The sequence below is a fragment of the Artemia sp. Qi Xiang Cuo genome, chromosome 10, assembly GCF_049724085.1.
Source record: "Artemia sp. Qi Xiang Cuo chromosome 10, ASM4972408v1, whole genome shotgun sequence".
Taxonomy (NCBI): Eukaryota; Metazoa; Arthropoda; class Branchiopoda; order Anostraca; family Artemiidae; genus Artemia; species Artemia sp. Qi Xiang Cuo.
Genome location: NC_142803.1, coordinates 75,568,227 through 75,591,528, shown reverse-complemented (window position 1 = coordinate 75,591,528; position 23,302 = coordinate 75,568,227). Strand labels below are relative to the sequence as shown.

Sequence of the window (23,302 nt, the reverse complement as noted above, 5' to 3'; positions counted from 1 at the left end):
TTTGAGGAGGACACTCCCCCACAGCACTCAGGGCATGAGTTGTAAAATATACCCTGGGGGCATATGAGGTTTTTATAGAAAGCGTTGTCATAAAAACTTCAAAAAATGCTCATTCGATTGGAAATTCAAAGGGCTAGTGCTCTTTCTGATAGTCGAACGTGATTGTAGGGCAACACATCCAATAAAAATTTTGAGATACCCATTTTGTTCAACGTAGTTGAAAGTTCTAGAAATTAGGTCTTTAAGAATGACATCACCCCCCCCCCCTCACAGCCCTCAGGGCAAGGGTTGTAAGTTATGCCCTGGGGGCTTATAAGGTTTTTATAAAAAGCGTTGTCGTAGAAGCTTCAAAAAGGACTCATTTTATTGGAAATTGAAATGGCTAGTGCCCTATTTATTAGTCGAAAGTGATCCAAAGGCAACTAACACCCCTTCCACGCCCACCATTTATCCAAACATATCAAATCAAAATTTGAGATAGCCATTTTGTTCAAAGTAGTTGAAAGGTCCGGAAATTATATTTTCGAGGATGTCACTCCCCCAACAACTCTCAGGGTAAGGGATGTAAGTTATGCCCTGGGGTAAAATAATGGTTTTTAATGAAAGCTTTGTCATAGAAACTTCAAAAAGGGCTCATTCGATTGGAAATTCAATGGGCTAGTCCCCTTTTTAATACTAGAAAGTGATTTTAGGGCACCTAATCCCCCTCTCAAGCGCTCCTTTTCCCAAAACAAATCCAATCAAAATTTTTAAAATGCCATTTTGTTGAAAGTAGTTAAAGGTTTTGGAAATTAGGTCTTTGAGGATCATAACCCCCTCAGTGCCCTCGGGGCAAGGGTTGTAAGTTATGTCCTGGGGGAATATAAGGTTTCTATAGATAGTGACGTTATAGAACCTTCAAAAACGGCTCATTCGATTGGAAATTATTTTATAGTCGAAATATTGGAGGATAACTAACACCCCTCTCACACCCACCATTTCCCCAAACACATCCAATCTAAATTTTGAGATAGCCAAATTGTTTGACATAGCGGAAAAGTCCGGAAATTATGTTTTTGAGGATGACACTCCCCCCACAGCCCTCAGGGCACTGGTTTTAAGTTATGACCTGGGGGCGCATAAGGTTTTTTTTCATAGAAAGTTTTATCGTAGAAAATTCAAAAATGAATCATTCGATTAGAAATTGAAACGGCTAGAGCCCTTTTTAATAGTCGAAAGTGATTGAAGGGCAAGTAAACCCCTTCACGCGCCCAACATTTCCCCAAACACATCCAATCGAAATTTTCAGATAACAATTTTGTTCAACGGAGTTGAAAGGTCCGGAAAGTATGTCTTTAAGGATGAAAATCCCCCCCCAGCCCTTAGGGCAATGGTTGTAAGTAATACCCTAGGGGCATATACGCTTTTATTGAAAGCGTTGTCGTAGAAATTTCAAAAAGGCTCCTTTGTTTAGAAATTGAAAGGGACAGTGCCTTTTTTAATAGTTGAAAGTGATTAGAGAGCAACTAAAACCCCTCTCACGCCCACCATTTCCCCAAACAAATCCAATCAAAATTTTGAGATAGCCATTGTGTTAAACGTTGTTGAAATGTCTGAATATTAGGTCTTTGAGGATGACAACACCCTCACAGTCCTCAAGGTAAGGGTTGTAACTTATTCCTTGGGGTCATATAAGGTGTTTACAGAAAACGTTGTCGTAAAAACTCAAAAAGGGCTCATTCAATTGGAAATTGAAAGGGCTAGTGCCCTTTTTAATAGTCGAAAGTGATTGGAAGGCTTGACATTTTTATAGTAAAGGTCGATGTTAGTAAAATGTACTAGGCACTACAATGTTCGGGCACTTTGTATCGAAGGAGTTGCTGTAGGAACTTCGAAAAGGGCTCATTCGACTGAAAATAGAAAGGTATAATACCATTTTTAATAGTCAAAAGTGATTGGAGGGCAACTACTCCCCCTATCATCCCCTCCCTCCCATTTACCTATTATGTTTAAAAACTAAATGTTGCCTTAAGATTAAATCGAAATGCACTGTGTTAATTATAATTCTAAATAGGGCATCTCAGCAGTATCCCAAGAACGACTGAGGGTATTATGATCAAGCCTTCAGGGCTACTACTGGTGTTAAAATTTAACCAAATCAAAATAGCGTAAGTGTATCAAAGCTATCAAAGAAGTTAAACAGATTTGTTTTGCAAATGGAAGCAAGTTTTCTGTCTCAGGTCAGCTAGAGGAGGTATGAAACTAAATTAAACACAACTATTTGTCACAGATAGGTGAAAAAATTTCTGCTAATTTTTTCCAGCACACATATAGCAGGCCAAACTATAAAGTCTTAAAAAAACGAAAAGACTTAAAGTATTATTTTCTTTTTCCCTGAAAAGGCTTTGTCAGTGTAAAACAAACAGAAATTAATTAAAAAACGTTTTCCACAAAACAAGTTTTTCAAAGAAAAGTAAAGAACTCCATTAAACCAAAAATGAGCAAAAATAAAATTAAATAATCTACCAAGCGTGAAACTACCACAAATCAGCAGCGATAAATAACTGAAACACAAAACAAACAGATATTACAATAGATAACTGAGTCAAACTGAAAACGAGCAGAAATTAACATGAGTAGGGCTCAAAACCGCTATGCCTTCCTAAGACCAGAACATAATTTGCGCTTTACTGAAAAAAATACAAATGAATGTAAATTGTCAGTTTAATATACATATACTGATATTTAGTAATCAAAATGTTAATATCATTTGATTGATTAAAGTTATGAAAGTAAAACATTTATATTTTTTGACTAAAGTACAAATTATGTTCTGGCCTTGGACGAGAAAAAGCAGGAACTTTTTCAAACCATCTCGTTAGTTGCGAAGGGGTAAACTTAAAGACTTTAGTGAAAAGAGCGAGGGTTGAGGAAGGGGCATATGGAATAATCTCTATATAGTATTCTAGGACCACTGGGTCAATAAGAACATCCCTGGGAAGAAAAAACAAATATACAAATAAACACGCATCCGTGATCTTTCTTCTGGTAAAAAATACAAAATTCATCATTTTTGCAAACAGAAGCTTGAAAACTCAAAAAAACTCAAGAAAACTCAAAGCTTGATCCTCTGACGTTTTGGGGGTGTTTTCCCTTTTTTTCGAAAATAAAAAGATGTTCTACAGAAAATTTTCATAACCATTGTTGGGTGAGACTAAACTAAATGAATCTTATATATTTGAAATCAGCATAAAATCCGCATAAATTCTTTTGATGTATCTATTGGTATCAAAATTATGTTTTTTTTTAGAGTTTCGGCTACTATTGAGCCAGGTTGCTCCTTACTTACAGTTCGTTACCACGAACTGTTTGGTAATAAAACCTACCAAACTACTTTCAAGTGAAAATTTAAAAATTCTCATGAAAGACTACAAAATCGTTTTGGCAAACGCCTGCACATTGGAATAAGGTAAAACAAAAATTCGATCTTAAGATTAATTCACTTTGTCCTATTTTTGTCCAATAAAATATTACCCAATACATTTCAATCAACAATAAAACAAAATTTAAGATGTACCTTCATTGTATGAACATTTGGATTCCCGGAGGTCGTGTTCAAATTCACATTGTCCTGAAATGTCCTGAAATTCACATTGTCCTGAAGCGCTAGGTAAATTCAGCAAGGGAACATCTTCACGTTTTGGTGACAAAAGAGGGTTTGGAAAATGAAAGAGCTTCCCGCATTCATCTAGTAAAGCACCTTCAACTTCTAAAACAAAATTTAAATTAAACAAAAATAGAAAAATTTAACAATAAAGCTAATTAAGCAAACCTGACAACCTTTTCTTTATACTTACATGCTAAATTGTAAATATACAGACATTATATGTATACATAAAATCAGGTATATATGCAGGTTTTTTTCACAAATCTTTTTTTAAAATCTAATTTTCATAAAGAACAAAACAGAAACATGCAACGCAAATTCACAAACATAGAACGAATTAAAACTTGAAATCCATAACATAGAAAGGAGTTGTTGGATTAAATTTATCCAAAATAATAAAACAAAAACTTCAAGGATAACGCACCCCCCCCCAGAACCTGGGGACAAGGGTTTTAAGTTATGCCCCTGTGGTATATAAGGTTTTATGGAAGGGATGGTAGCATAAACTTTAGAGGGGCCTCTTTTATTGTGCTTCTTTACCATCTTTCACAAAGCAATTTTGTAAACTAACTGTGCCAAGTTCTTCTTTAATTGCCTTAATCGTCTTTCAAACTCTTTGACCGCAACCTAATTTGACGGAGCAGTCCTATTTGCATAATATGTTGAAACATTCACTTGTGATGTCAGCCGAGACAAGATGAAACGCTAAGCGTTCATCAGCTTGAGACCGGTATTTATGCCCGACTATTGAAACTAGATATGCAACATTTCAGGAGATTCTAATATAAAACTGATGATAACAACTTTTAGTAGAAAAAAATAAACCGATGAAAACTTATTTTTTGAAATAAGTAGGAAAAAACTTAAAAGTCAAGTTGTTTCTTACAAAATTCTCTACAAGTCCATGTCAAAATTATTAAACTTGTATGTACCGTTCTCTTACACTAGTTGAAAGAGAATTTGCACGAAAAAGACCGGCCAGTAAAATTTAGACAGGCCAGTAAAAAAAATACCAAACTCAGGTTATGTTGCTAGATTAGGTGAACAGATAGAAACCAAAATCGATGCCTTTATGCGTCTGTTATCACCAGACAAATAAAAGATATTTAAAATTGAAGAGAAAGCCGGGAAGTTTTCCCCTACCGTTCCCCCTTAATAAACAGTGAAAGCAATGACATAAACATTCTGGATACTTCGGTGACACATTCAGTGACACCGTCATAAGCAGATATCCTATGTTTTTTGTTATTGTTTTTCACTATCTTTGAAAATGATTTATCCAAATTCGAACTATTATTTTGAACAACCTAGGAAAACGTGAATTTTGTCATTCATTAAAAATTCAATCGGACTCGCTATGTTCTTCTAGCAATATAGGCAGTTCAGTCTGGCTTCTATGCAGTTCAAATCATAACAGCCAATTTTTTGCTTATTTCAAATTCAACTTGAAATCAATATAATAAGAGATTTATCTCTAAATTAATAAAAAAATATATACAAAATAAATTGTATAATCTATATGAAAATGTAGTTTTAAAGCTTATTATTAAGCTTATTGACAAATTAAATAAAAAAACAAGTTTTTTCAACTGGTCTTGAGCAATACTAAAATTTAAAACGAATAGAAATTATCACGTATATGAGGGGGGTGGCCTCCCCCTCAACACTTCTCTCTTCACGCTAAAGTTTTTAGTACTTTTGAAAAAAGCTTTTTATTGTTCCAATTAAACAAACATAGCGTTACAGAAGTCCATTTTCAAAAATTGGGAAATAATTAAAATTTCAGCATAAAGAGCGAGGTGTTGAAGAGGAGGCAATCTCTTTCATATAAATAATAGTTTTGTTCGTTTTAAGTTTTAATGTTGCTTCTTACTTCCCGTTGAAATAACTTGTTTTTTTAATGTTAAATTTCGGGTAGTTTTTAAATATTATTCATGCGTTTCTGAGATTAATGACTTAATAAAAAATTGCTACTGGTATTTACAGTTCACATGTATTCACTATTTTTCTTCTTTTTCTAAAAACAATTTTTGCCGCAATATCAGCAATAAGTGTTTTCAGCTATGGGTTCCAATCCCGCTGGCTCTGGCTCTAAAACCTATTTTGTAAAAGGCTTGATTTACTACGCAGATACAAGCCCTACTTGAGCCTGAAAATTAAGCTAAAACCAATTTGGCTCCCAAATTTTTGCAACGAAATTCCATTTTGTTTTTTCCCGAAAACTCCCCAAATCTTGGAGACTTTTCCCCAAAACTCCCCGAATATTAGTTTTCGAGATTGGAAGCCCTGCATGGGATCTTAGCTAGACATACTTGTTAACGCCGCTAGAGTTGGAAAATTTGTTATTTTTTTCTTTTAAGTTTGGAAAAAGAAGGAAAAAAGAGGAAAGACTTGATGATAAAGGTTCTCCCCTTGGATAATATGTTAACTAGGATATTTTAAAGTAAGAACTGTTTTCTTAACATGTTTCCTTATCAGAAGTCACAATTCTAAATTTTTACCATAACTTCTCCCCAGCATTAATTAAATTTGTCAACTAGTTAACAATAAATGTTTCCCCAGCAAAACTTTCATTTTCCATCTAATTGACTAATAACTTCTCCCCAGAAAGACTTAATTTTGCCAACTAGCTGGAAACAAACATTGCCCCAGAAAACAATTCATTTTCCAACTAGTTGACTAGTAACTTCTCCCCGGCAAAGCTTAGTTTTGCCAAGTAGCTGGAAGCAAATATTGCCCCAGAAAAGAATTCATTTTCCAACTAGTAATGTCGGTAAATTTCTACCAAATCATATTATTGAGTTAAGAATAAACTGAATACACCATTCGATGCCTTTTTTATGCTGATTACGAATATAATAATAATTTATTTTGGAAAGTAATTTCCGCCCCCCCCCCATACAGGCAAATTTCGGGTTGGGGTAGGTTGTAGAAATATATACCCTGAATTAGCATATATAGGGGGGGGGGGCTGAAATTCATTTCCGATAGAAATGATTACTATATTCGTAATCAGCATAGAAAAAGGCATTGAATAGTATATTCACTTTATGCGTAAGTCAATAATATGATTTGGTAGAAATTTACCGTAATGTCTCCCCTTGCTGGAAGTTCCCATTTCCTTTACATCCTATTGACATCCTATGACATCCTTTATGACATTCTAATTTCGGATAGTCTGGCCTCAACTCCACGGAGAAATACCCTACTCACGAATATATCCTCTTAACAATTCAATCCAGGTAAAAATTTACCCAGGCGATTACCATTAACAACTCCAACCATAAAATTGAGACTGAAAAGAGAAAGCAAGAAAAAAAAATTGTAAAGGAATTCTGGCAAATTTCTCCAGTATATAATTTTCTTTGCCCCCTGGAACCTTCCCCCCCCGTTGAGAGTTCTCCCATGAAAAAACCCTCAGTAGAAAATTTGTCTTTCCAGCCTAAAATGCATGCATGAGTCCCAACAACAAATACTATGCGTAAACAATGGGCAATTTTTATAATTTAAAGACCTTTCCCATGGGGCTATGGTGGGGGGAGGGGGTCATGTCATATCCAAAGGCATATTTATTGGGCCTTTCAACTAGCCTATGGTAAACAAAATGGCTATCTGAAATTTTTTCGGACGATTTTGGGGGAAAAGGGGTGGGGAGGAGGCCTAGTTGCCCTCCAATCTTTCTGGTCACTTAAAAAGGGCACTAGAACTTTCCATTTCACTTTGAATGAGCCTTTTCAGAATGTCATAGGGCCACTGGTTCGATATGATTACCCCTGAGAAAAAACAAAACCAACAACTAAAAAAACAAATAAACACGCATCTATGATCTTTCTTCAGGCCAAAAATAAAAAACCCACATTTTTGCAGATAGTAGCTTGAACGCTCAAAGTTACGGTTCTCTCATACGCTGACTCTGATGGTGTGATTTTCATTAAGATTCTATGATTTAAGGGATGTTTCACTCTTTTTTCAAAAATAAAGAAAATTTTATCAGGCTTGTAACCTTTGATGCGTAAGACTAAACTTAATAAAACTTATATATTTGACATAAGCATAAAAATTCGATGCTTTTGCAGTATCTATTGGTATCAAAATTCCATTTTTAGAGTTTCTGCTACTATTGAGCCGGGCTGCTTCTTACTTACGGTTCGTTACTACCAACTGTTTGATAATAAAACCTACCAAACCATTTTCAAGTGAAAATTTTAAAAAGTTCATAAAAGACTACAAAAACGGTCTGGCAAATACCTGCACATTGGAATAAGAAAAAAAAGTTCCATCTTAAGATTAAGCCCCTTTTATCCTATTATGGTCATATGGAATATTATTCAATACATTTCAGTCAACAAAACAGAATGTTCCTGATAAACCTTCATTGATAGAACATTTGGATTCCTGGGTGTCGTATTCAAATTTACATGTTCCTGAAATACCAGGTAAATTGAGCAAAAGAACATCTTCACGTTTTGGTGACAAAAGATGGTTCTGAAACTGAAAGGGATTATCGTTGTGACCTGGTAAATCATCTTCAACCTCTAAAACAAAATTTAGATTGAACGGAAATAGGAAAATTTAACAATAAAGCTTGCTAAGCAAATCTGATAATTTTTTTTCTCTTTAGTTACTTGTAAAAAATGTAAATATACAGACATTACATGTACACATAAAATAAGATATATGTGTAGGTTTGTTCACAAATCATTTTTAAAAATCCCCTTTTTTTGAAGGAAAAGAAAACCAGAAACATTCAACGAAATTCAAAAACATAAAACTAATTAAAACTTGAAATTAATAACATAGAACGAGTTGCTGGATTAAATTGACCAAAAATCACATAAAAAAAAACTCCGGGGATAACACAGCCCCCCCCCCAGAACCTAGGGACAAGTTATGTAAGTTATGCCCCCAGGATATATAAGGTTTTTATGGAAGGGATGGTAGCACAAAATTCAGAGGAGGCTCATTCAAATGTAAATCGGAATTTCTAGTTCCTTTTTTGAGAGTCAAAAGTAATCTGATGGCACATAGACTCCCCCCCCCCCCCCTCCACCAAGCAACCGTTGTTTCCCCAAATGCTTCCGATCAAATATTTTAGATTTCTATTTTGTTCAAAATAGACTAAAGAAGAAAAGACTAGAGAAAAGGATAGAGAAAAGACAAATGGGCAAAATATAGTAAAAACTTCGGGGTTTACACAGCCCCCCGGAACCCAGGGGAATATACGGTTTTTATGGAAGGGATGATCGTATAACTTCGTTGGGGGCTCATTCTATTGGAAATTCCTGTTTAAGAATCACAAGGGACCGGAGGGCAACTAGCACTCCTGGCTTCTTTACCTCAAATCCATCGAATCGAATTTTTGAGATAGCTATTTTGTTACAATAAGTCAAAAGATTGGCTAACAAAAACTCCAGGGTTAACACAAACCCACAGACCCCTGGGGCAAATGTCGTATGATGTCCAGAGGGCATATAAGGTTCTTATGTGAAGGTTTTGAAAATAAAAAAAAAAGATAAGATAAGCCAAACCTATACCCCCACTAAAAAACGATATTTTATTCCAAAATACAAGCGAGCTGATCCCTGGCCTTCTCTGCCTGGCCCGACCCCCATCCCCCCCCCCAAAAAAAAATAAGATATTTTATTCCAAAAATTATGGTAACTCACCATTTGCCCTCCATGGCCCGACTCCCCCACCCAAAATAAAACCGACTAATTAACAATATTCAATTCCAAGACTTATGGGATCTGACCCCTGGTCCTCCATGGCCTGATACCCCTCCCTCCCCCAAAAATTATCAATCATAAAAAATGCGAACTGACCCCTGGTCCTCCCATCCTCCCGTCGATTTATTCAAGTAAAAACAATAAAAAAAAAATTTACATTTTACAGAGAGCGAGAGAGAGAGAGAGAGAGAGTGAGAGAGAGAGACAGACAGAGAGAGAGAGAGAGAGAGAGAGTAGAAAGAGAGAAAATAATTTTATTAACAAAAATTACGCTTACATAATCTTTCAAAAATCATTGGGGAAACACATTGGGTTGTATATGATGGTTGTTTCAATCCTTATATTATACTAATATATATTCACATTTCACTTACAAATTAAATCGAAAAAAAAAAAATTTAACAACTTCCCAGAAGGTAGCGGTTTCCACCAACTCTAGAACTGAATAAAATTACATGCCCCCTTTATACACTCCGGGAGAGAATTTCACAGCTGTGTTCCTACAAAAAGCAGAAATAAAGATCCTTGTTGAGCACTCCGAACCTCAGACACTATCCCAGAAGAATATTTAGTTTCACAACAATGTTAATACAAGTTAAGACTTAAAAAAACCCCAGCAATCCGGCGAATAAAGATTAAAACATTAATAAACATAAACAGCTACTTGATAATCTCTTTAACTTAAGAACGTTTAGAATTTTCATTTTAGTGAAGTAGCTCAAAGTGCTATTTTCTAATCACTCATATCCTCCTAAGGCACGAACAACTTTATTTTGTAAAATGCGGATTCTTTTAAAACTTGACACAAAAGAACTAGTCCACAGCAAACAACCACAAGAAAGATACGGATTGATAAGAGAATGATAGAGGCTCTTTAGAATTCTTGGTGGAAGCTCATTCCTTAGCCTTCTTAGAAGACCCAATCCTCTTTTGGTGGCAATCCTCTTGCCACTTTTGCTGCTATTGCTTCATAGTGTTGTTTCAAACTCCAATTGCAATCAAGATAAATCCTAAATATTTAACACTATAAGCTAGATTTAATAATACACCATTCAGACAAATTTTATCTTTTAAAACAATGGGAGTACCAATTCTACAAAAAGTCATGAAATTCCTCTTAAAAACCTCAAAGATAGACAGCTAAATCTAATATGACTTGCCAGTTCATTTAGGGCCTTATTAGCCTTTTCAATAAAACATTTTTGCAAGATGATGTTGCTGTAAACACATTGTCATCAAAACTTAACTACAGCTTAACAATCACAAAAAATAGACAATTAAAAGTAAAAAAATACCAATCAATAGGGGTTTTCTGCACTAGTTCCCATAACATAATATACAAAATATAGTCTCCCAAAGTTTAGCAGCTGAATTCAACTAACCTTGTTAATCTCTTATATGTATTATGATTAGATATTCCCATCTAAACCCCCATAACTACCCCTGCTTTGATAGAAATATTTCGTTCATCATATCAGCACAGAGAGGATTGACAGAAAATTCCTCAACTGGATTATTTAATTGTCTCACCAAACTTAAAATCTAAAGCTAATAAATTTAATTTAAATGTGTTTTACATCACAAATAAGTCACTTTATCATCTCCTCAGCTCTTAATCGTTATATTCAAGTACATATGCAGTTATTTTTTTTTTTTTTTTGTTAAGATCCATTAATGAGCAAGAAGGAAAAAAGGAATGATTATTTTATATAAAGAGTTAGATTTTCTTTTATTACGACACAAAAATTAAATTTAAAACTTACCGTTTTTAATGAAAGAATACTCAGAAACTGTGATGGGATCGGCCATTTTCAGAATTTGCGCCAAGTCCATGAAAGATCTTGGAACGGAGTTAATGCAAACTATGAGAAGTAGAATACTATCATCGAAACTTGGATACAAAACAGATTTTAGCCAAGAGTCCTAAAATACAAAATATATAAGGATTGATGACTAATAATGACTTTTAACCCCTTCATAGCAAATTTTATCTTGATATAGTTGAAAGAAAAAGCTCAGACCCTTCAGCAGTCAAAGACATTACAAATTTGATCATTATTAAAATCTTATTATTTTTCTTTTTAAGGGTGCAAAAATTCAAAAACTGTCTTTTTGATGTAACTAAATTTAAAGTGTAGTTGAGGATTTTAAGATATAATTAAAGTTAACGGTAAAAAGCAAAATAAAGCTGTCATCTGTATTCTGTTAGTAAATTTTCCAATCCAAAAACTTGGAAAATTTGGTTTAATTCCTAAAATGAAAGCTTTATTCAAGGTTTTAATGCCTTAAACACTACAAAGTGTAGGCCTATTATGTACATGTCATTATGTTTTTCCAAGAGGGTAAATATATATGATTTTACTTTTAGGACTTGAATATTATGAAAATCGATCTAAAATTAGATCAAAACAGATATTATGTAATAGCATTCTATTTATCAATTAAAAAATTAATAGAAAATTAAGTAATTACCTTCTAAAGGAATTTAAAAGTTAAATCTGAAGTACAACTCAAGCAATTTACGAAATATTTCTAGAAAAATAAGTCTTTTGTCTTTAACATGAAGAAAGAAAACGATCAAAATGGGGTTTTTAAAGGCCAAACGAAAATACTGAAGAAACACACAAAGCGAATATTTTGAAAGAACAGCCACCTCTCTTCTCTCTCCCTAATCTAAGATGGTAATTTTCTTTTGCTTAACCATTAATGAATATCTTGGCAATATATCCAAAGGCTGTCTCCAGAAAAGCACATAAATAAGGATCAGCTAGGTAAGCATCAACTAGGCAAAAAAGTAAGGAGCAACTTGGCACAATATTAACCAAAACTCTAAAAAGTGGAATTGATAACAAATATTATATAAAAATTATTGACTTTGGATGCTGACTTGACTTTAAATATATGAAATAAATTACCATACGTCCAATGTCACCCAACAAACGCTACACGCCTGTAGGGTCGGCATGTAGAGAGGGGGGGGGGGTCCCCACCATAAGGGTGGTGGCCAATTTGTAAAAACCAAATGAGTAGGTACAATTGTGATTTTTCAAATGCTGCCGAAAATCTTTGCTTTGTTAAATAAAAACCATAAAAATACTGACATGTCATTTACAGAAATCTTGAAATTGGTTGGTGAACACAACAGTTTTACTGACTCCTTTCATGATTTTATAGATAGCGCCAGTTTTACATTTGGTTGAACAAAAACATGAAAATACTGGATGGAAATCTAATGAATTCTCAATCTAGGTTGGTATATTCATTTTTTTTGTGACTTCATGGATAGTGCCAAAATTTTTCATTTGGTTAAATTAAGAATATGAAAATAATGACAAGACATGTACTGTAATCTTGATCTTGGTTGACAAGTATAGCAGTTCTACCAGCATTTTAGTGATTTTACAAACAACATCTCAACTTTTCATTTGGTTAAATAAGGAACACAAAAAGACTGACACGACATCTTCCAAAATTCTGACCTCAGTTGTTAAATGCATGGGTTTAACTGACTCAAAAGAATAGGTGAAACCCTCATTTGGTAGAAATTAGTACCAGTTACATCAAGTGTTAAGTTTACGGTTATGCTTTCTGAAAGGCTAGGTGGTTGGTAGGTTAAGAGCTGTGGGTGGTATAGGGAGCAATGCCCATCCAAGGTAACAGCATTTTAGTTCACAAATTCACAGATTACATATGTTGGATGATTGATCTCAAGTGCAAAGCATCAGATTAATGAAAGAGCTAACCAAGTAAAATGAAGTGTTGGGATGCATGAATATATTCAACAAAGATTATTGTGAATGAATCAATCTTTTCTTCACAAAAACAACAAGCCTAAATGGATTTTAGCTGCTGAGAAGGTTGTTTGCAACCTATTTGTCAAATAAGCAACCAAAAGAATCAAATTGGCTATACATTATATCTGAAAAAAAAATCTGGAGGTATTAGAAAAGGAAGGCACAAGCAGAGGTGGTTATGTTTCAAAGCTATGATATACAAGCAATTTGTCTGTTATTTGACAAGCTGTCAATGAACACATTTGAGCTGAACTGGGAAGGCAAGCATGCTAAATTTGTTCCAAAGCTTATAGAAAGAATATCTTTGCACAGAACACCTGTAGCGAAACCTCCATAGTCCAAAAAATATTTAAAATCTTACAGGAACTGCAAATCTTTTTTAAAGATCAAATGAAACGAGCCATTGCTTAGAAACAAGCAGTTGAGAGGGCTGGACCAATACTGAAGCTTGATAATCTGTCAATGACTAGATGGTTGTTCAGGTCAGTTTGACAGTATTGTGAGCCCCCTTTGACACAATTGTTAAAGTTCTCAAAGAGCTAATAGAAGAGAACACAGACAAGATAATAAAAGAAAAAGTCCAACTTTTGCATTGCCAAATTACCTGCTTTGATTTTATTTAGATTCTTATGTTAACTTAAATTGCATTGTCAAGCAAATGAGGAATTATCCTGTAGGTGCTGGTTAGTCAAGATGTTGGGCCAATGTGTCAGATGAATCCCATTCTTGAAGCCATGGCTTGGACAACCAATCTCTGTCCACAACTCCCTTAAAGGCCTCCACACTTCGGACTGAGACTACTCCTTTGCTTAGAGAGTTCCAGAACCCCACAACTCTATTTGGGAAGCAGTTGTTCTGTAGTCTGGTGTTGTTTTTTTTTCAGTACAGCTTCATGGTGTCCTCTAGGTCTTATTGACTGGTCAAGTTCAAGCATATTTTGTTGCAAGGACTGAGTGTGCAGCATTTTTTCAGACAAACATTTTTTTTGGGGGGGGGGCGACCCTCCCCCTCCCCCTGGGTACAGCCTTGATTGAGATCCAACTTTGATTGGCTCACTTATATATAATAATTTAAAACTTGAATAATAAAGTGCATTTAACTTAAAATTAACTTTAAACAAGTTATATTAAAATATCCAGATATGTAAAACCAAATGCAAGCTTATGTGTGTCTTTCTCTTCTATATACATTACTATAGACCTGTTCATCTGATTGCAAAGAGAACCAGGGAAAAAATTAATTATTTGCAAGAAAATCTTGAACATACTTTTTGAAGATACCAAGTGAGTAGCAGACTCCATGAAAGTGTTCCAAATCATCTTACAAGCTATCAGAGGGTTAAAAGTCAGACTGTATTGACAGAGTACAAGGTATTTCTAAATTATTGGAAGTGCAGAAATAATAAGTCAATTGTTCAGAAATTAAAAGCATATTATTATATAGGGCACCAGAAAGCTAACCATTTAACCTAAAAAACCTAAAAGAGAGACAAGACAGAAAATAGAGATACCTCAAGTCAAGCAAGGGTTTAAATATGAAACTGTTAGTATTCCGTATAAGAGCCCCTGCTCTATCATATATTTTTGAAAGTGGTTTGAGTTATGATGGAAAAGTTGACATCCAAGCAAAAGAACAGTATAACACATAAGGCTGTTCCAGGCTGTAGAATAGGAGGATAAGAATTATACCTGGAAAATGTGCTTTAATTTTGTAAGGATCCCAAGACTTTTGTAGACTTTAAATTTAATGAGATCAATGTTAGACTTGAAGGAGAGACTTCGATGAAGTATGATGCCTAGGAATCGAATGCAACATTTTTAGGCCTAATAAGGGAGCCTCTGGATACATGTATTTCATTTAAACCAGAAAAAGTCCTTGAAATTCTTGAGAAAATAAGAAAAAATGGCTATCCAACATTTAGGGCAAGATAATTAATACCAAATAACTCAATAACTTTCAAAAGGGGTAATCATGTTTGAACAGAGATTAGACTCAGTTCTACCTGCTGTGCCCAGAGGACTTTCAAATGCAAAAGCTATAAATGTATTGGAGAAGGACAAACTCTTGAAGTTTATCCTTCTCAGTGGATAAGTGGAGAAGGACAAACACATGTATGTTAACAAAGACAACAGCAGGTCCTAGGTTATAGATTCTTACACGCATTTATGAGGTGAATTAAAATAAATTAAAAAGAGTTTCAGCCCAATCACAGATTCTTTTGGAACACCAAACTGTATTTCAGATGGGTTGGAAAGAGAAGATCAACTGAGATAACTTGACCAGATAAATATGATAGAAACCTAGTATAAGTACTCTCTCAAATTCCAATATGGGATAGATGTCAAAGAAGAATCTTATGTGTTATTGAATCAAATGCTTTACATACATCAAGAGAAAGAGTAGCAGGTATCAGACTAGAGTTCACAAATGTGTGTATATAATTCAAAAGAATCGCACATGCAGGCTCAGTTGAGGGCTTTGCCCTAAACCCAAACTGGGAATTATGAAAAAAAAATTGAATTAAGAAAATCAAGAAGTTGAGAAAGCATAGCGCTTTCAAAAATTTTACTAAACTCTGATAAAAAAGATATAGGACGATATCTAGCAGGGTCCCTTCCTGAACCATGTTTAAAATGCATAACAAAACAAGCATGCTTTAAAGCCCTTGGGAAGACACTATTTACCAAAGGCTTATTCACAAGCATCACAAAAGTAAAAACGATGACAGGAAGAATCCAAAACCTATAGATAGGCTCCAAAACCTTTGATTTAAGGTAAGGAGGTCTAAGGTGAGATCTAAATTCATTTAGAAAAGAAGAAGAACCTACAGAAATGGCTTTAGTTTTCCCAATATTAGTAAAGTAAGTGCATCTTGCCCTTTCAGCTCAGCCTCTACGATTTTACCATCAATCAAAACACTTGAAGGGACAGAAGGGGGCCGGAAAGAGGGCTTGGTAGCAGAATTGATTACTTGCCATGTTTTCCTAATGTCTTTACTGAACACATAAAATTGTCTATAGTAAAATAACGATTTGGCCCTCTGGCAAAGTGAATTGTAAACACTTAAGCTTCAAACTATAACACTATAAGACACTATAACACTATATATAACACTATAAGCTTCAAAAAGTTGAAGTTGATTATCGCACGTAGATGACTTAGAGGACCTGTAGGCCTTCCAAAGACTATTTTTTTCCCTACAGCCTTTAAGGAGTCATCCAAGGATTCAAAGGAGTTGTTCTCTTTGATCCTGGATTCAACTGCGATGCATAACGAGTGTCCAATTTAATTTCTTTCAAAGAGTCATAAAAAGACTTAGAAATTAAATCTACATCAGATTTGTTTTCAAAAATAGCCCGCAAATGACATGCCTACTAAATAGGCAAATGACCTGCCTACTAAATAAATCTAAAAATAGGCAACTCCTGATTATTAAATTTTAAAGACGAAAAACCTCTCAACATTCAGTGGACAAAACCCAGGTTTGTCACCCCTAACTAAATTTCTCAGGTTAATAAATAAACTCATGAATTATAAATTAAATGATTTTTTTATTTGATAATTTAGCTGCAGTCCGATGGCTTTTGTCAGCTTTGACCTCATCCTGCCTTTTGTTTGCAGGGTTATCACTTGTTCGAGGACAATTGTGTAAATCAGCACTGTTTGACAATTTTACCTGCTCCTAATTATACTATTATAAATTGAATTTATTCTAAAATTACCTTCATCTCTATTAATACTAATCCCCACATAGATAATTTTTTTTTTTTTAATAATTTCTCTAAAATTTTACAAAAGTTCGATCCTACAATGTTTGTTTGATCAAATTAAATATTGTCCCTAGGAAAGTCAAACGCGCGTTCTGCTACAGCTGATTCAAAAGTTTCTGGTTTTTGAGTATGTTTTGGTGGGCAATCTATCGCATTTTTGTGTTGATATAACCTGTAAATGCCTTTATTCTCCCTTTACAGGGGAGATAAACTATGACCCTAAGGTAATTAAACTTTGGTAACGTGCCTTAGGCTATGACTGGACTTACGAGGTGTACCAGCTTGGTATATTCGAGAGACTAAATGTAGATTGTAGAGAGGTTGGCTATAATACAATACTTTTACTCGGTTAACACATACTGATACAAGGTTTATTAATATATATATATATATATATATATATATATATATATATATATATATATATATATATATATATATATATATATATATATATATATATATATATATATATATATATATATATATATATATATATATATATATATATATATATATATATATATATTTAAGTGAGAACTTGTCTTTGGCTATTTAACCAACTTTGTTCCACTGCTTATTCAGTATGTAAGACATGTGTTTACAAATTACAACCAAGTTTGGCAAGAATGATCATGAAAATATTGGTCATTCATTAAGAATGCAGATGCTCCTGACTCATTGAGTAAAATGAAAGAGATTCAGGTATCGTCTTGTGACAAACATACAACAATTCTGTGGATCTGTAAGCCAAGAACTCTTCCTTTTCTCACCCTTGATATTAAACTGGCAATCCAAAAGAAAAAAAAAACGGTGGAAAAAATATAAAGACATGCCAACACGGGTAAATTATGATAGATTAAAGAAAATTGGTAATAAGTCTTGACAGCTTTCATGAAAACTTACAAGGGAGTAAGAAGAAGCAATTGCAGATGGTTCCAAATCAAATCCCTTGAAATTCTGGAGGTATGTTTCCCTGCCAAAACCCAGAAGACTCAGTAGCTGAGCTTTCCGTTGATGAAGCATCTATTACCAGCCCTAAAAAATAGCTGAATCCCTGAACAATCAGTTCCAAAGGGTCTTCCCTACCCCAGATAGAGGTCCACTTCCCAACCAACCTAAGTATACAGTTGATAAACCAATGTCACCAACTACTGTCAGTAAAGACAACATTGAGGCTAGACTAAAAAACCAGCACCAGAACAAATCTGTAGGGCCTGACAGAATACACCCTTTGAGATTAAAGGAAGTTCATTCAGAATTGGCCTTTCCTCTTGCAGCACTTTTCAAAAATCCCTGGATAAAAAAAAACAGTGCCTCAGGACCGGCAGAGGGCTAATATTACCCCTATCCATAAAGATGGCAGCCAATTAGACCCATCGAATTACTGCTCTATTAGCATAACATCCATTATTGGAAAAATTTTGAAAGGAATAGTAAATACTGCCATTGTCAGACACCTCACCTCCAGCAGTCTTGTTACATAGAGTGAGTACGGATTTAGATCAGGATGATCCATTGATACCAATCTGATAGATGCATACAATTTGCCTAGATAACTCCTAGATAGAGGAGTCCCAGTAGACCTGATTCTTGTAGATTTTGCCCAAGCATTTGACAAAGTATGTCATCATCAAATACAGGCAAAATTCATTGCAATTCGGGTAAACCAGGAGGCTTTTGAGTGGGTGATGGAATTCCTGAAGGATAGAAGGCAGAGCGTAAAGGTGGAATGTGGAGTCACACAGGGAACAATCCTTGGTCCAACATTAGTTAACATCTATATCAGCAATGCCCCACAATCTTTCGAAAATAAAATGAACCTGTATGCCAATGATTCGAAAATCCTCAGCCCTGCAAAAAGAGCTGATCTAGGCAAACTCTCTGACTGGGCAAAACTCTGGAGGTTAGAATTCAACATTAAGAAATGCAGGACAATTCATTTTGACAGAAAGAATATGAAAGATCTAATATCATATACATAGAATACACTGTATTGGGTAATTTATTGGTTGGTTCCATGCCAAAAGAACCTAGGCATACTTGTGGATGATGAATTGAAGTTTGACCAACATGCTCAGTAAGTTGCCTCCTAAGCACTCCGGACCCTGGGAACTGTAAAAAGAACATTCTGCAAAGGTCACCATAGCTGATGTCAAAGCTACACAAAGGACTTGTTTGACCAAAACTGGAATTGATATGTGTTTGGCAACCTGATTGAATAAAGGCAACAAGAAAAAACTAGAGAGTGTCTAAAGTCAAGCAACTAAATCAATGAGAGGGTTGTAGAAGCCAAAACTACCCATCCCGCCTGGAGATGTTACAGATTCCTACACTCCCCTATTGACGGAAGCGTGGGGACTTCATCATGGCATACATAATGATGCACACTCAATCCTTGTAACAAAATATGCTTGAACTTGACCAGTCAGTAAGAACTAGAGGAAACACCATGAAGCTGTACTGCAAAAAAGCCAACACCAGACTACAGAACAACTTCTTCCCAAATAGAGTCATGGGACTCTGGAACTCCCTAAGCAAGGGATCAGTCTCAGTCCCTAGTGTGGAGGCCTTCAAGGGAGCTGTGGACAAAGATTGGTCATCCAAGCTATGGCTTCAAAAATATGATTCAGCCACCACTTTGGCCCAACATTTTGACTAACCAGCACCTACAGGATAATTCCTCATTTGCTGGACAATGCAATTTAAGGTAACATAAAAATGTAAATAAAATCAAAGCAGGTACTATGGCAATGCAGAAGTTGGACTTTTTCTTTTATTATCTTGTCTGTGTTCTATTCTATTGGTTTGAAAATTAATGTTAGGAAGACTAAGTCACTAAGGCTAAGAAAAAGTGAAGATGAAAAAGTGACCTTCGGTAACGAAAAGATTGATCAGCTGGACAGCTTCACTTACCTTGGTAGTATTATTAGTAAAGATGGTGGGATCAGTGAAGATATTACAAGTAGAATAGCCAAGGCTCAGGGTGTTTTTTAACAGTTAAAAAAAGTCTGGAAGAATAGGAAGATAAGTCTACAAACCAAGATTAGAATCTTAGAAGCTACAGTGATGACAGTGGTCAAATATGGCTCTGAAGCATGGACGCTCCGAAAAGCGGATGAAGATTTGCTAGATGTTTTCCAGAGAAATTGCTTAAGGATTGTCCTGGGTTCCCCCCTGACTGACCGTATTTCAAACAATAGGCTATACGAAAAATGTGGTTCAATACCGCTTTCTAGGTCTATAATGAAAGAAATGTTGAGGTGGTTAGGTCATGTTGTGCGGATGAAGGATGACAGATCGCCGAAGATCGTTCTTTTCGGGCAACCGTCTAGGGCTAAACGGAAACCAGGTCGTGCCCGTCTGGAGTGAGAGAACGCCATAAAGAAAGATTTAAAGGAAATGGGAACTTCGTGGGCGGGTGTAAAAAGGGAGGCTTTGAATAGATTAAGGTGGAGGAGGAACGTGCGTAGCTGTGTTGGCCTCAGGCGGCTTGGTGCTGCGATGAGTTGTTAGTAGTAGTAGTTCTCTTCTATTAGCTCTTTGAGAACTCTAACAGCAAAGTCAAAGCTGGTCCACAATACTGTTAAAGTCTGTGACCTGAACAACCATCTAGTCATTCACAGATTCTCAAGCTTTAACATTGATCCAGCATTCTCAACTGCTTGTTTCTAAGCAATTACTCATTTCCTTTGATCTTTAAGGAAGATATACAGTTCCTCTAAGATTTGAAATATTTTTTGGGCTATGAAGGTTTTACTTCAGGTGTGCTGTGCAAAGAGATTCTTTCTATAAGCTTTGAATCAAATTTAATATGCTTGCCTTTCTAGTCCAGCTCAAATGTGTTCATTGACACCTTGTCAAAAAACAGCCATATTGCTTGTATATCATAGCTTTGAAACATAAGCACCTCTGCTTGTGCCTTCCTTTTCTAAGACCTCCCGATTTTTTTTTAGAAGTAATGTACAGCCAATTTGATTCTTTTGGTTGCTTGTTTCGCAAATGGGTTGCAAACAACCTTCTTAGCAGCTAAAATCCATTTAGGCTTGTTGTTTTTGTGAAAAAAGATTGATTCATTCACAATAATCTTTGTTGAATATATTCATGCACCCCAACACTTCATTTTACTTGGTTAGCTCTTTCATTAATCTCATGCTTTGCACTTGAGATCAATCATCCAACACATATAATTTGTGAATTTGGAAACTGACATGTCGTTACCTTGGATTGGCATTGCTCTCTTTACTGCCCACAGCTCTTAACCTACTAACAACATAGCCTTTCAGAAAGCGTAACCGTAAACCTAACACTTTGGATGTAACTGGTACTAGTTTCTACCAAATAAGGATTTGACCTATTCTTTTGAGTCAGTAAAACCCATGCATTTAACAACTGAGGTCAGAATTCTTGGAGATGTCAGGTCAGTATTTTTGTGTTCCTTATTTAACCAAATGAAAAGTTGTAATGTTGTAAGTAAAATCACTAAAATGTTGGTAGAATTGCTATACTTACCAACCAAGATCAAAATAACAGTACATGTCTTGTCATTATTTTCATATTCTTTTTTTAACCAATAGAAAAAATTTGGCCCTATCAATGAAGTCATAGGCAGCGCGACAGAACTGCCTAAGTAAAGAAAGGTGTGGGCACAATGTAGTTTTTTTTTCCATACCCGGGCACTTCGTATTGAAGAAGTTGTTCTAGAAACTTCAAAAAGGGCTTGTTCGGTTGGAAATTGGAGTGGCTAGTGCTCTTTTTAATAGTCGAAAGTGACTGGAGGGCAACTAGCCCCCCCCCCCACGCCCATCCTTCCCCCCAACACATCCAATCAAAATTTGAGATACCCATTTTGTTCAGCGTAGTTGATTTCCACATAGAAAATATTTTTTTGAGGAGGACACTCCCCCATAACCCTTGGGGCAAGGGTTTTAAGTTATGCCCTTAGGGCATATAAGAACGATGTTGGCAGAATGTATTATTTATTATTTTTTTCCTTTAGAGTAGGGCATGTCGTATCGAAGAAGTTGTCGTAAAAACTTTGAAAAGGGCTCATTCAATTGTAAATTGGAGTGGCTTGGGCCTTTTTTAATAGTCGAAAGTGATTGTAAGGCAACTAACACCCCTTTCAAGCCCACCATTTCCCGAAACACATCCAATCAAAATTTTGAGATAACTAATTTTGTTCAGCGTAGTTGATTTCCAGATATAAAGTATGTTTTTGAAGAGTACACTCCCCCACAGGACTCTGGGCAAGTGTTTTAAGTTATGCCTCGCGGGCATTTAAGATATCTACAGAAAGAGTTATTGTAGAAACTTCAAAAAAGGCTCATTCGATTGGAAATTCAAAGGGCTAGTGCCCTTTTTAATAGTCGAAAGTGATTGGAGGGCAACTAGCCCCTCCCCCCCCTCACACCCATCACTCCCTCAAACACATTCAATCAAAATTTTGAGATAGCCATTTTGTTCAGCATAGTTGATTTCCAAATAGAAAATATGTTTTTGAGGAGGACACTCCCCCACAACCCTCGGGGCAAGGGTTTTAAGTTATGCCCTGAGGGCATATAAGAGCGATGTTGGCACTACGTATTATTTATTATTGTTTTCCTTTAGAGCAGGGCACTTTGTATCGAAGGAGTCGTCGTAGAAACCTCGAAAAGGGCTCTTTCAATTGGAAATTGGAGTGGCTTGTGCCCTTTTTAATAGTGGAAAGTGATTGGAAGGCAATTAACACCCTTTCAACGCCCGCCATTTCCTGAAACACATCCAATCAGAATTGTGAGATAGCCATTTTGTTCAGCGTAGTTGATTTCCAGATAGAAGTCATGTTTTTGAGGAGGATAGTCCCCCACAGCTTTCAGGGCAATGGTTGTAAGTTCTTCCCCAGGGGCACATAAGGTTTTTATAGAAGGCATTTTCGTAGAAACTTTAAAAAAGGCTCATTAGATTTGAAATTCAAAGGGCTAGTGCCCTTTTGAATTGTTGAAAATGATTGGAGGGCAACTAACCCCCCTCTCATGCCCATTTTCCTTCAGACACATCCAATCAAAATTTTGAGATAGCCTTTTTATTCAACTTATTTTTAAGTTCTGTAAAATAGGTCTTTGAGGAGGACAACATCCTCAAAGCCCTCAGGGCAAGGGTTGTAAGTTATGCCCTGGGGGCATATAAGGTTTTTATAGAACGCGTTGTCGTAGAAACTTCAAAAAGGGCTCATTCGATTAGAAGTTGAAATGGATAGTGCAATTGAAATTGCCATTTCCCCAAACACATCCAATCAAAATTTTTAGATAAGCATTTTGTTCCACGTAGTTTAAAGTTAAGGAAATAATTACTTTGAGCAGGCCAATCCCCCCACAGTCGTTAGGA

The 23,302-nt window shown here is 35.5% G+C and overlaps 1 protein-coding gene across 1 annotated transcript in view; it reads right to left on the bottom strand.

Moving 5' to 3' along the window:
- LOC148948177 (uncharacterized) overlaps nt 1-23,302 on the bottom strand; it is a 96,751-nt gene that overhangs the window by 11,762 nt on the left and 61,687 nt on the right. Inside the window, exons 2-4 of the mRNA XM_089095730.1 lie at nt 11,136-11,295; nt 8,017-8,181; nt 3,907-3,910 (exon numbers count right to left, since the gene is read on the bottom strand). Of these exons, the coding sequence (XP_088951856.1) occupies nt 3,907-3,910; nt 8,017-8,181; nt 11,136-11,205 (239 nt within the window). The 5' untranslated portion in view covers nt 11,206-11,295. The remainder of the gene's footprint in view (nt 1-3,906; nt 3,911-8,016; nt 8,182-11,135; nt 11,296-23,302) is intronic.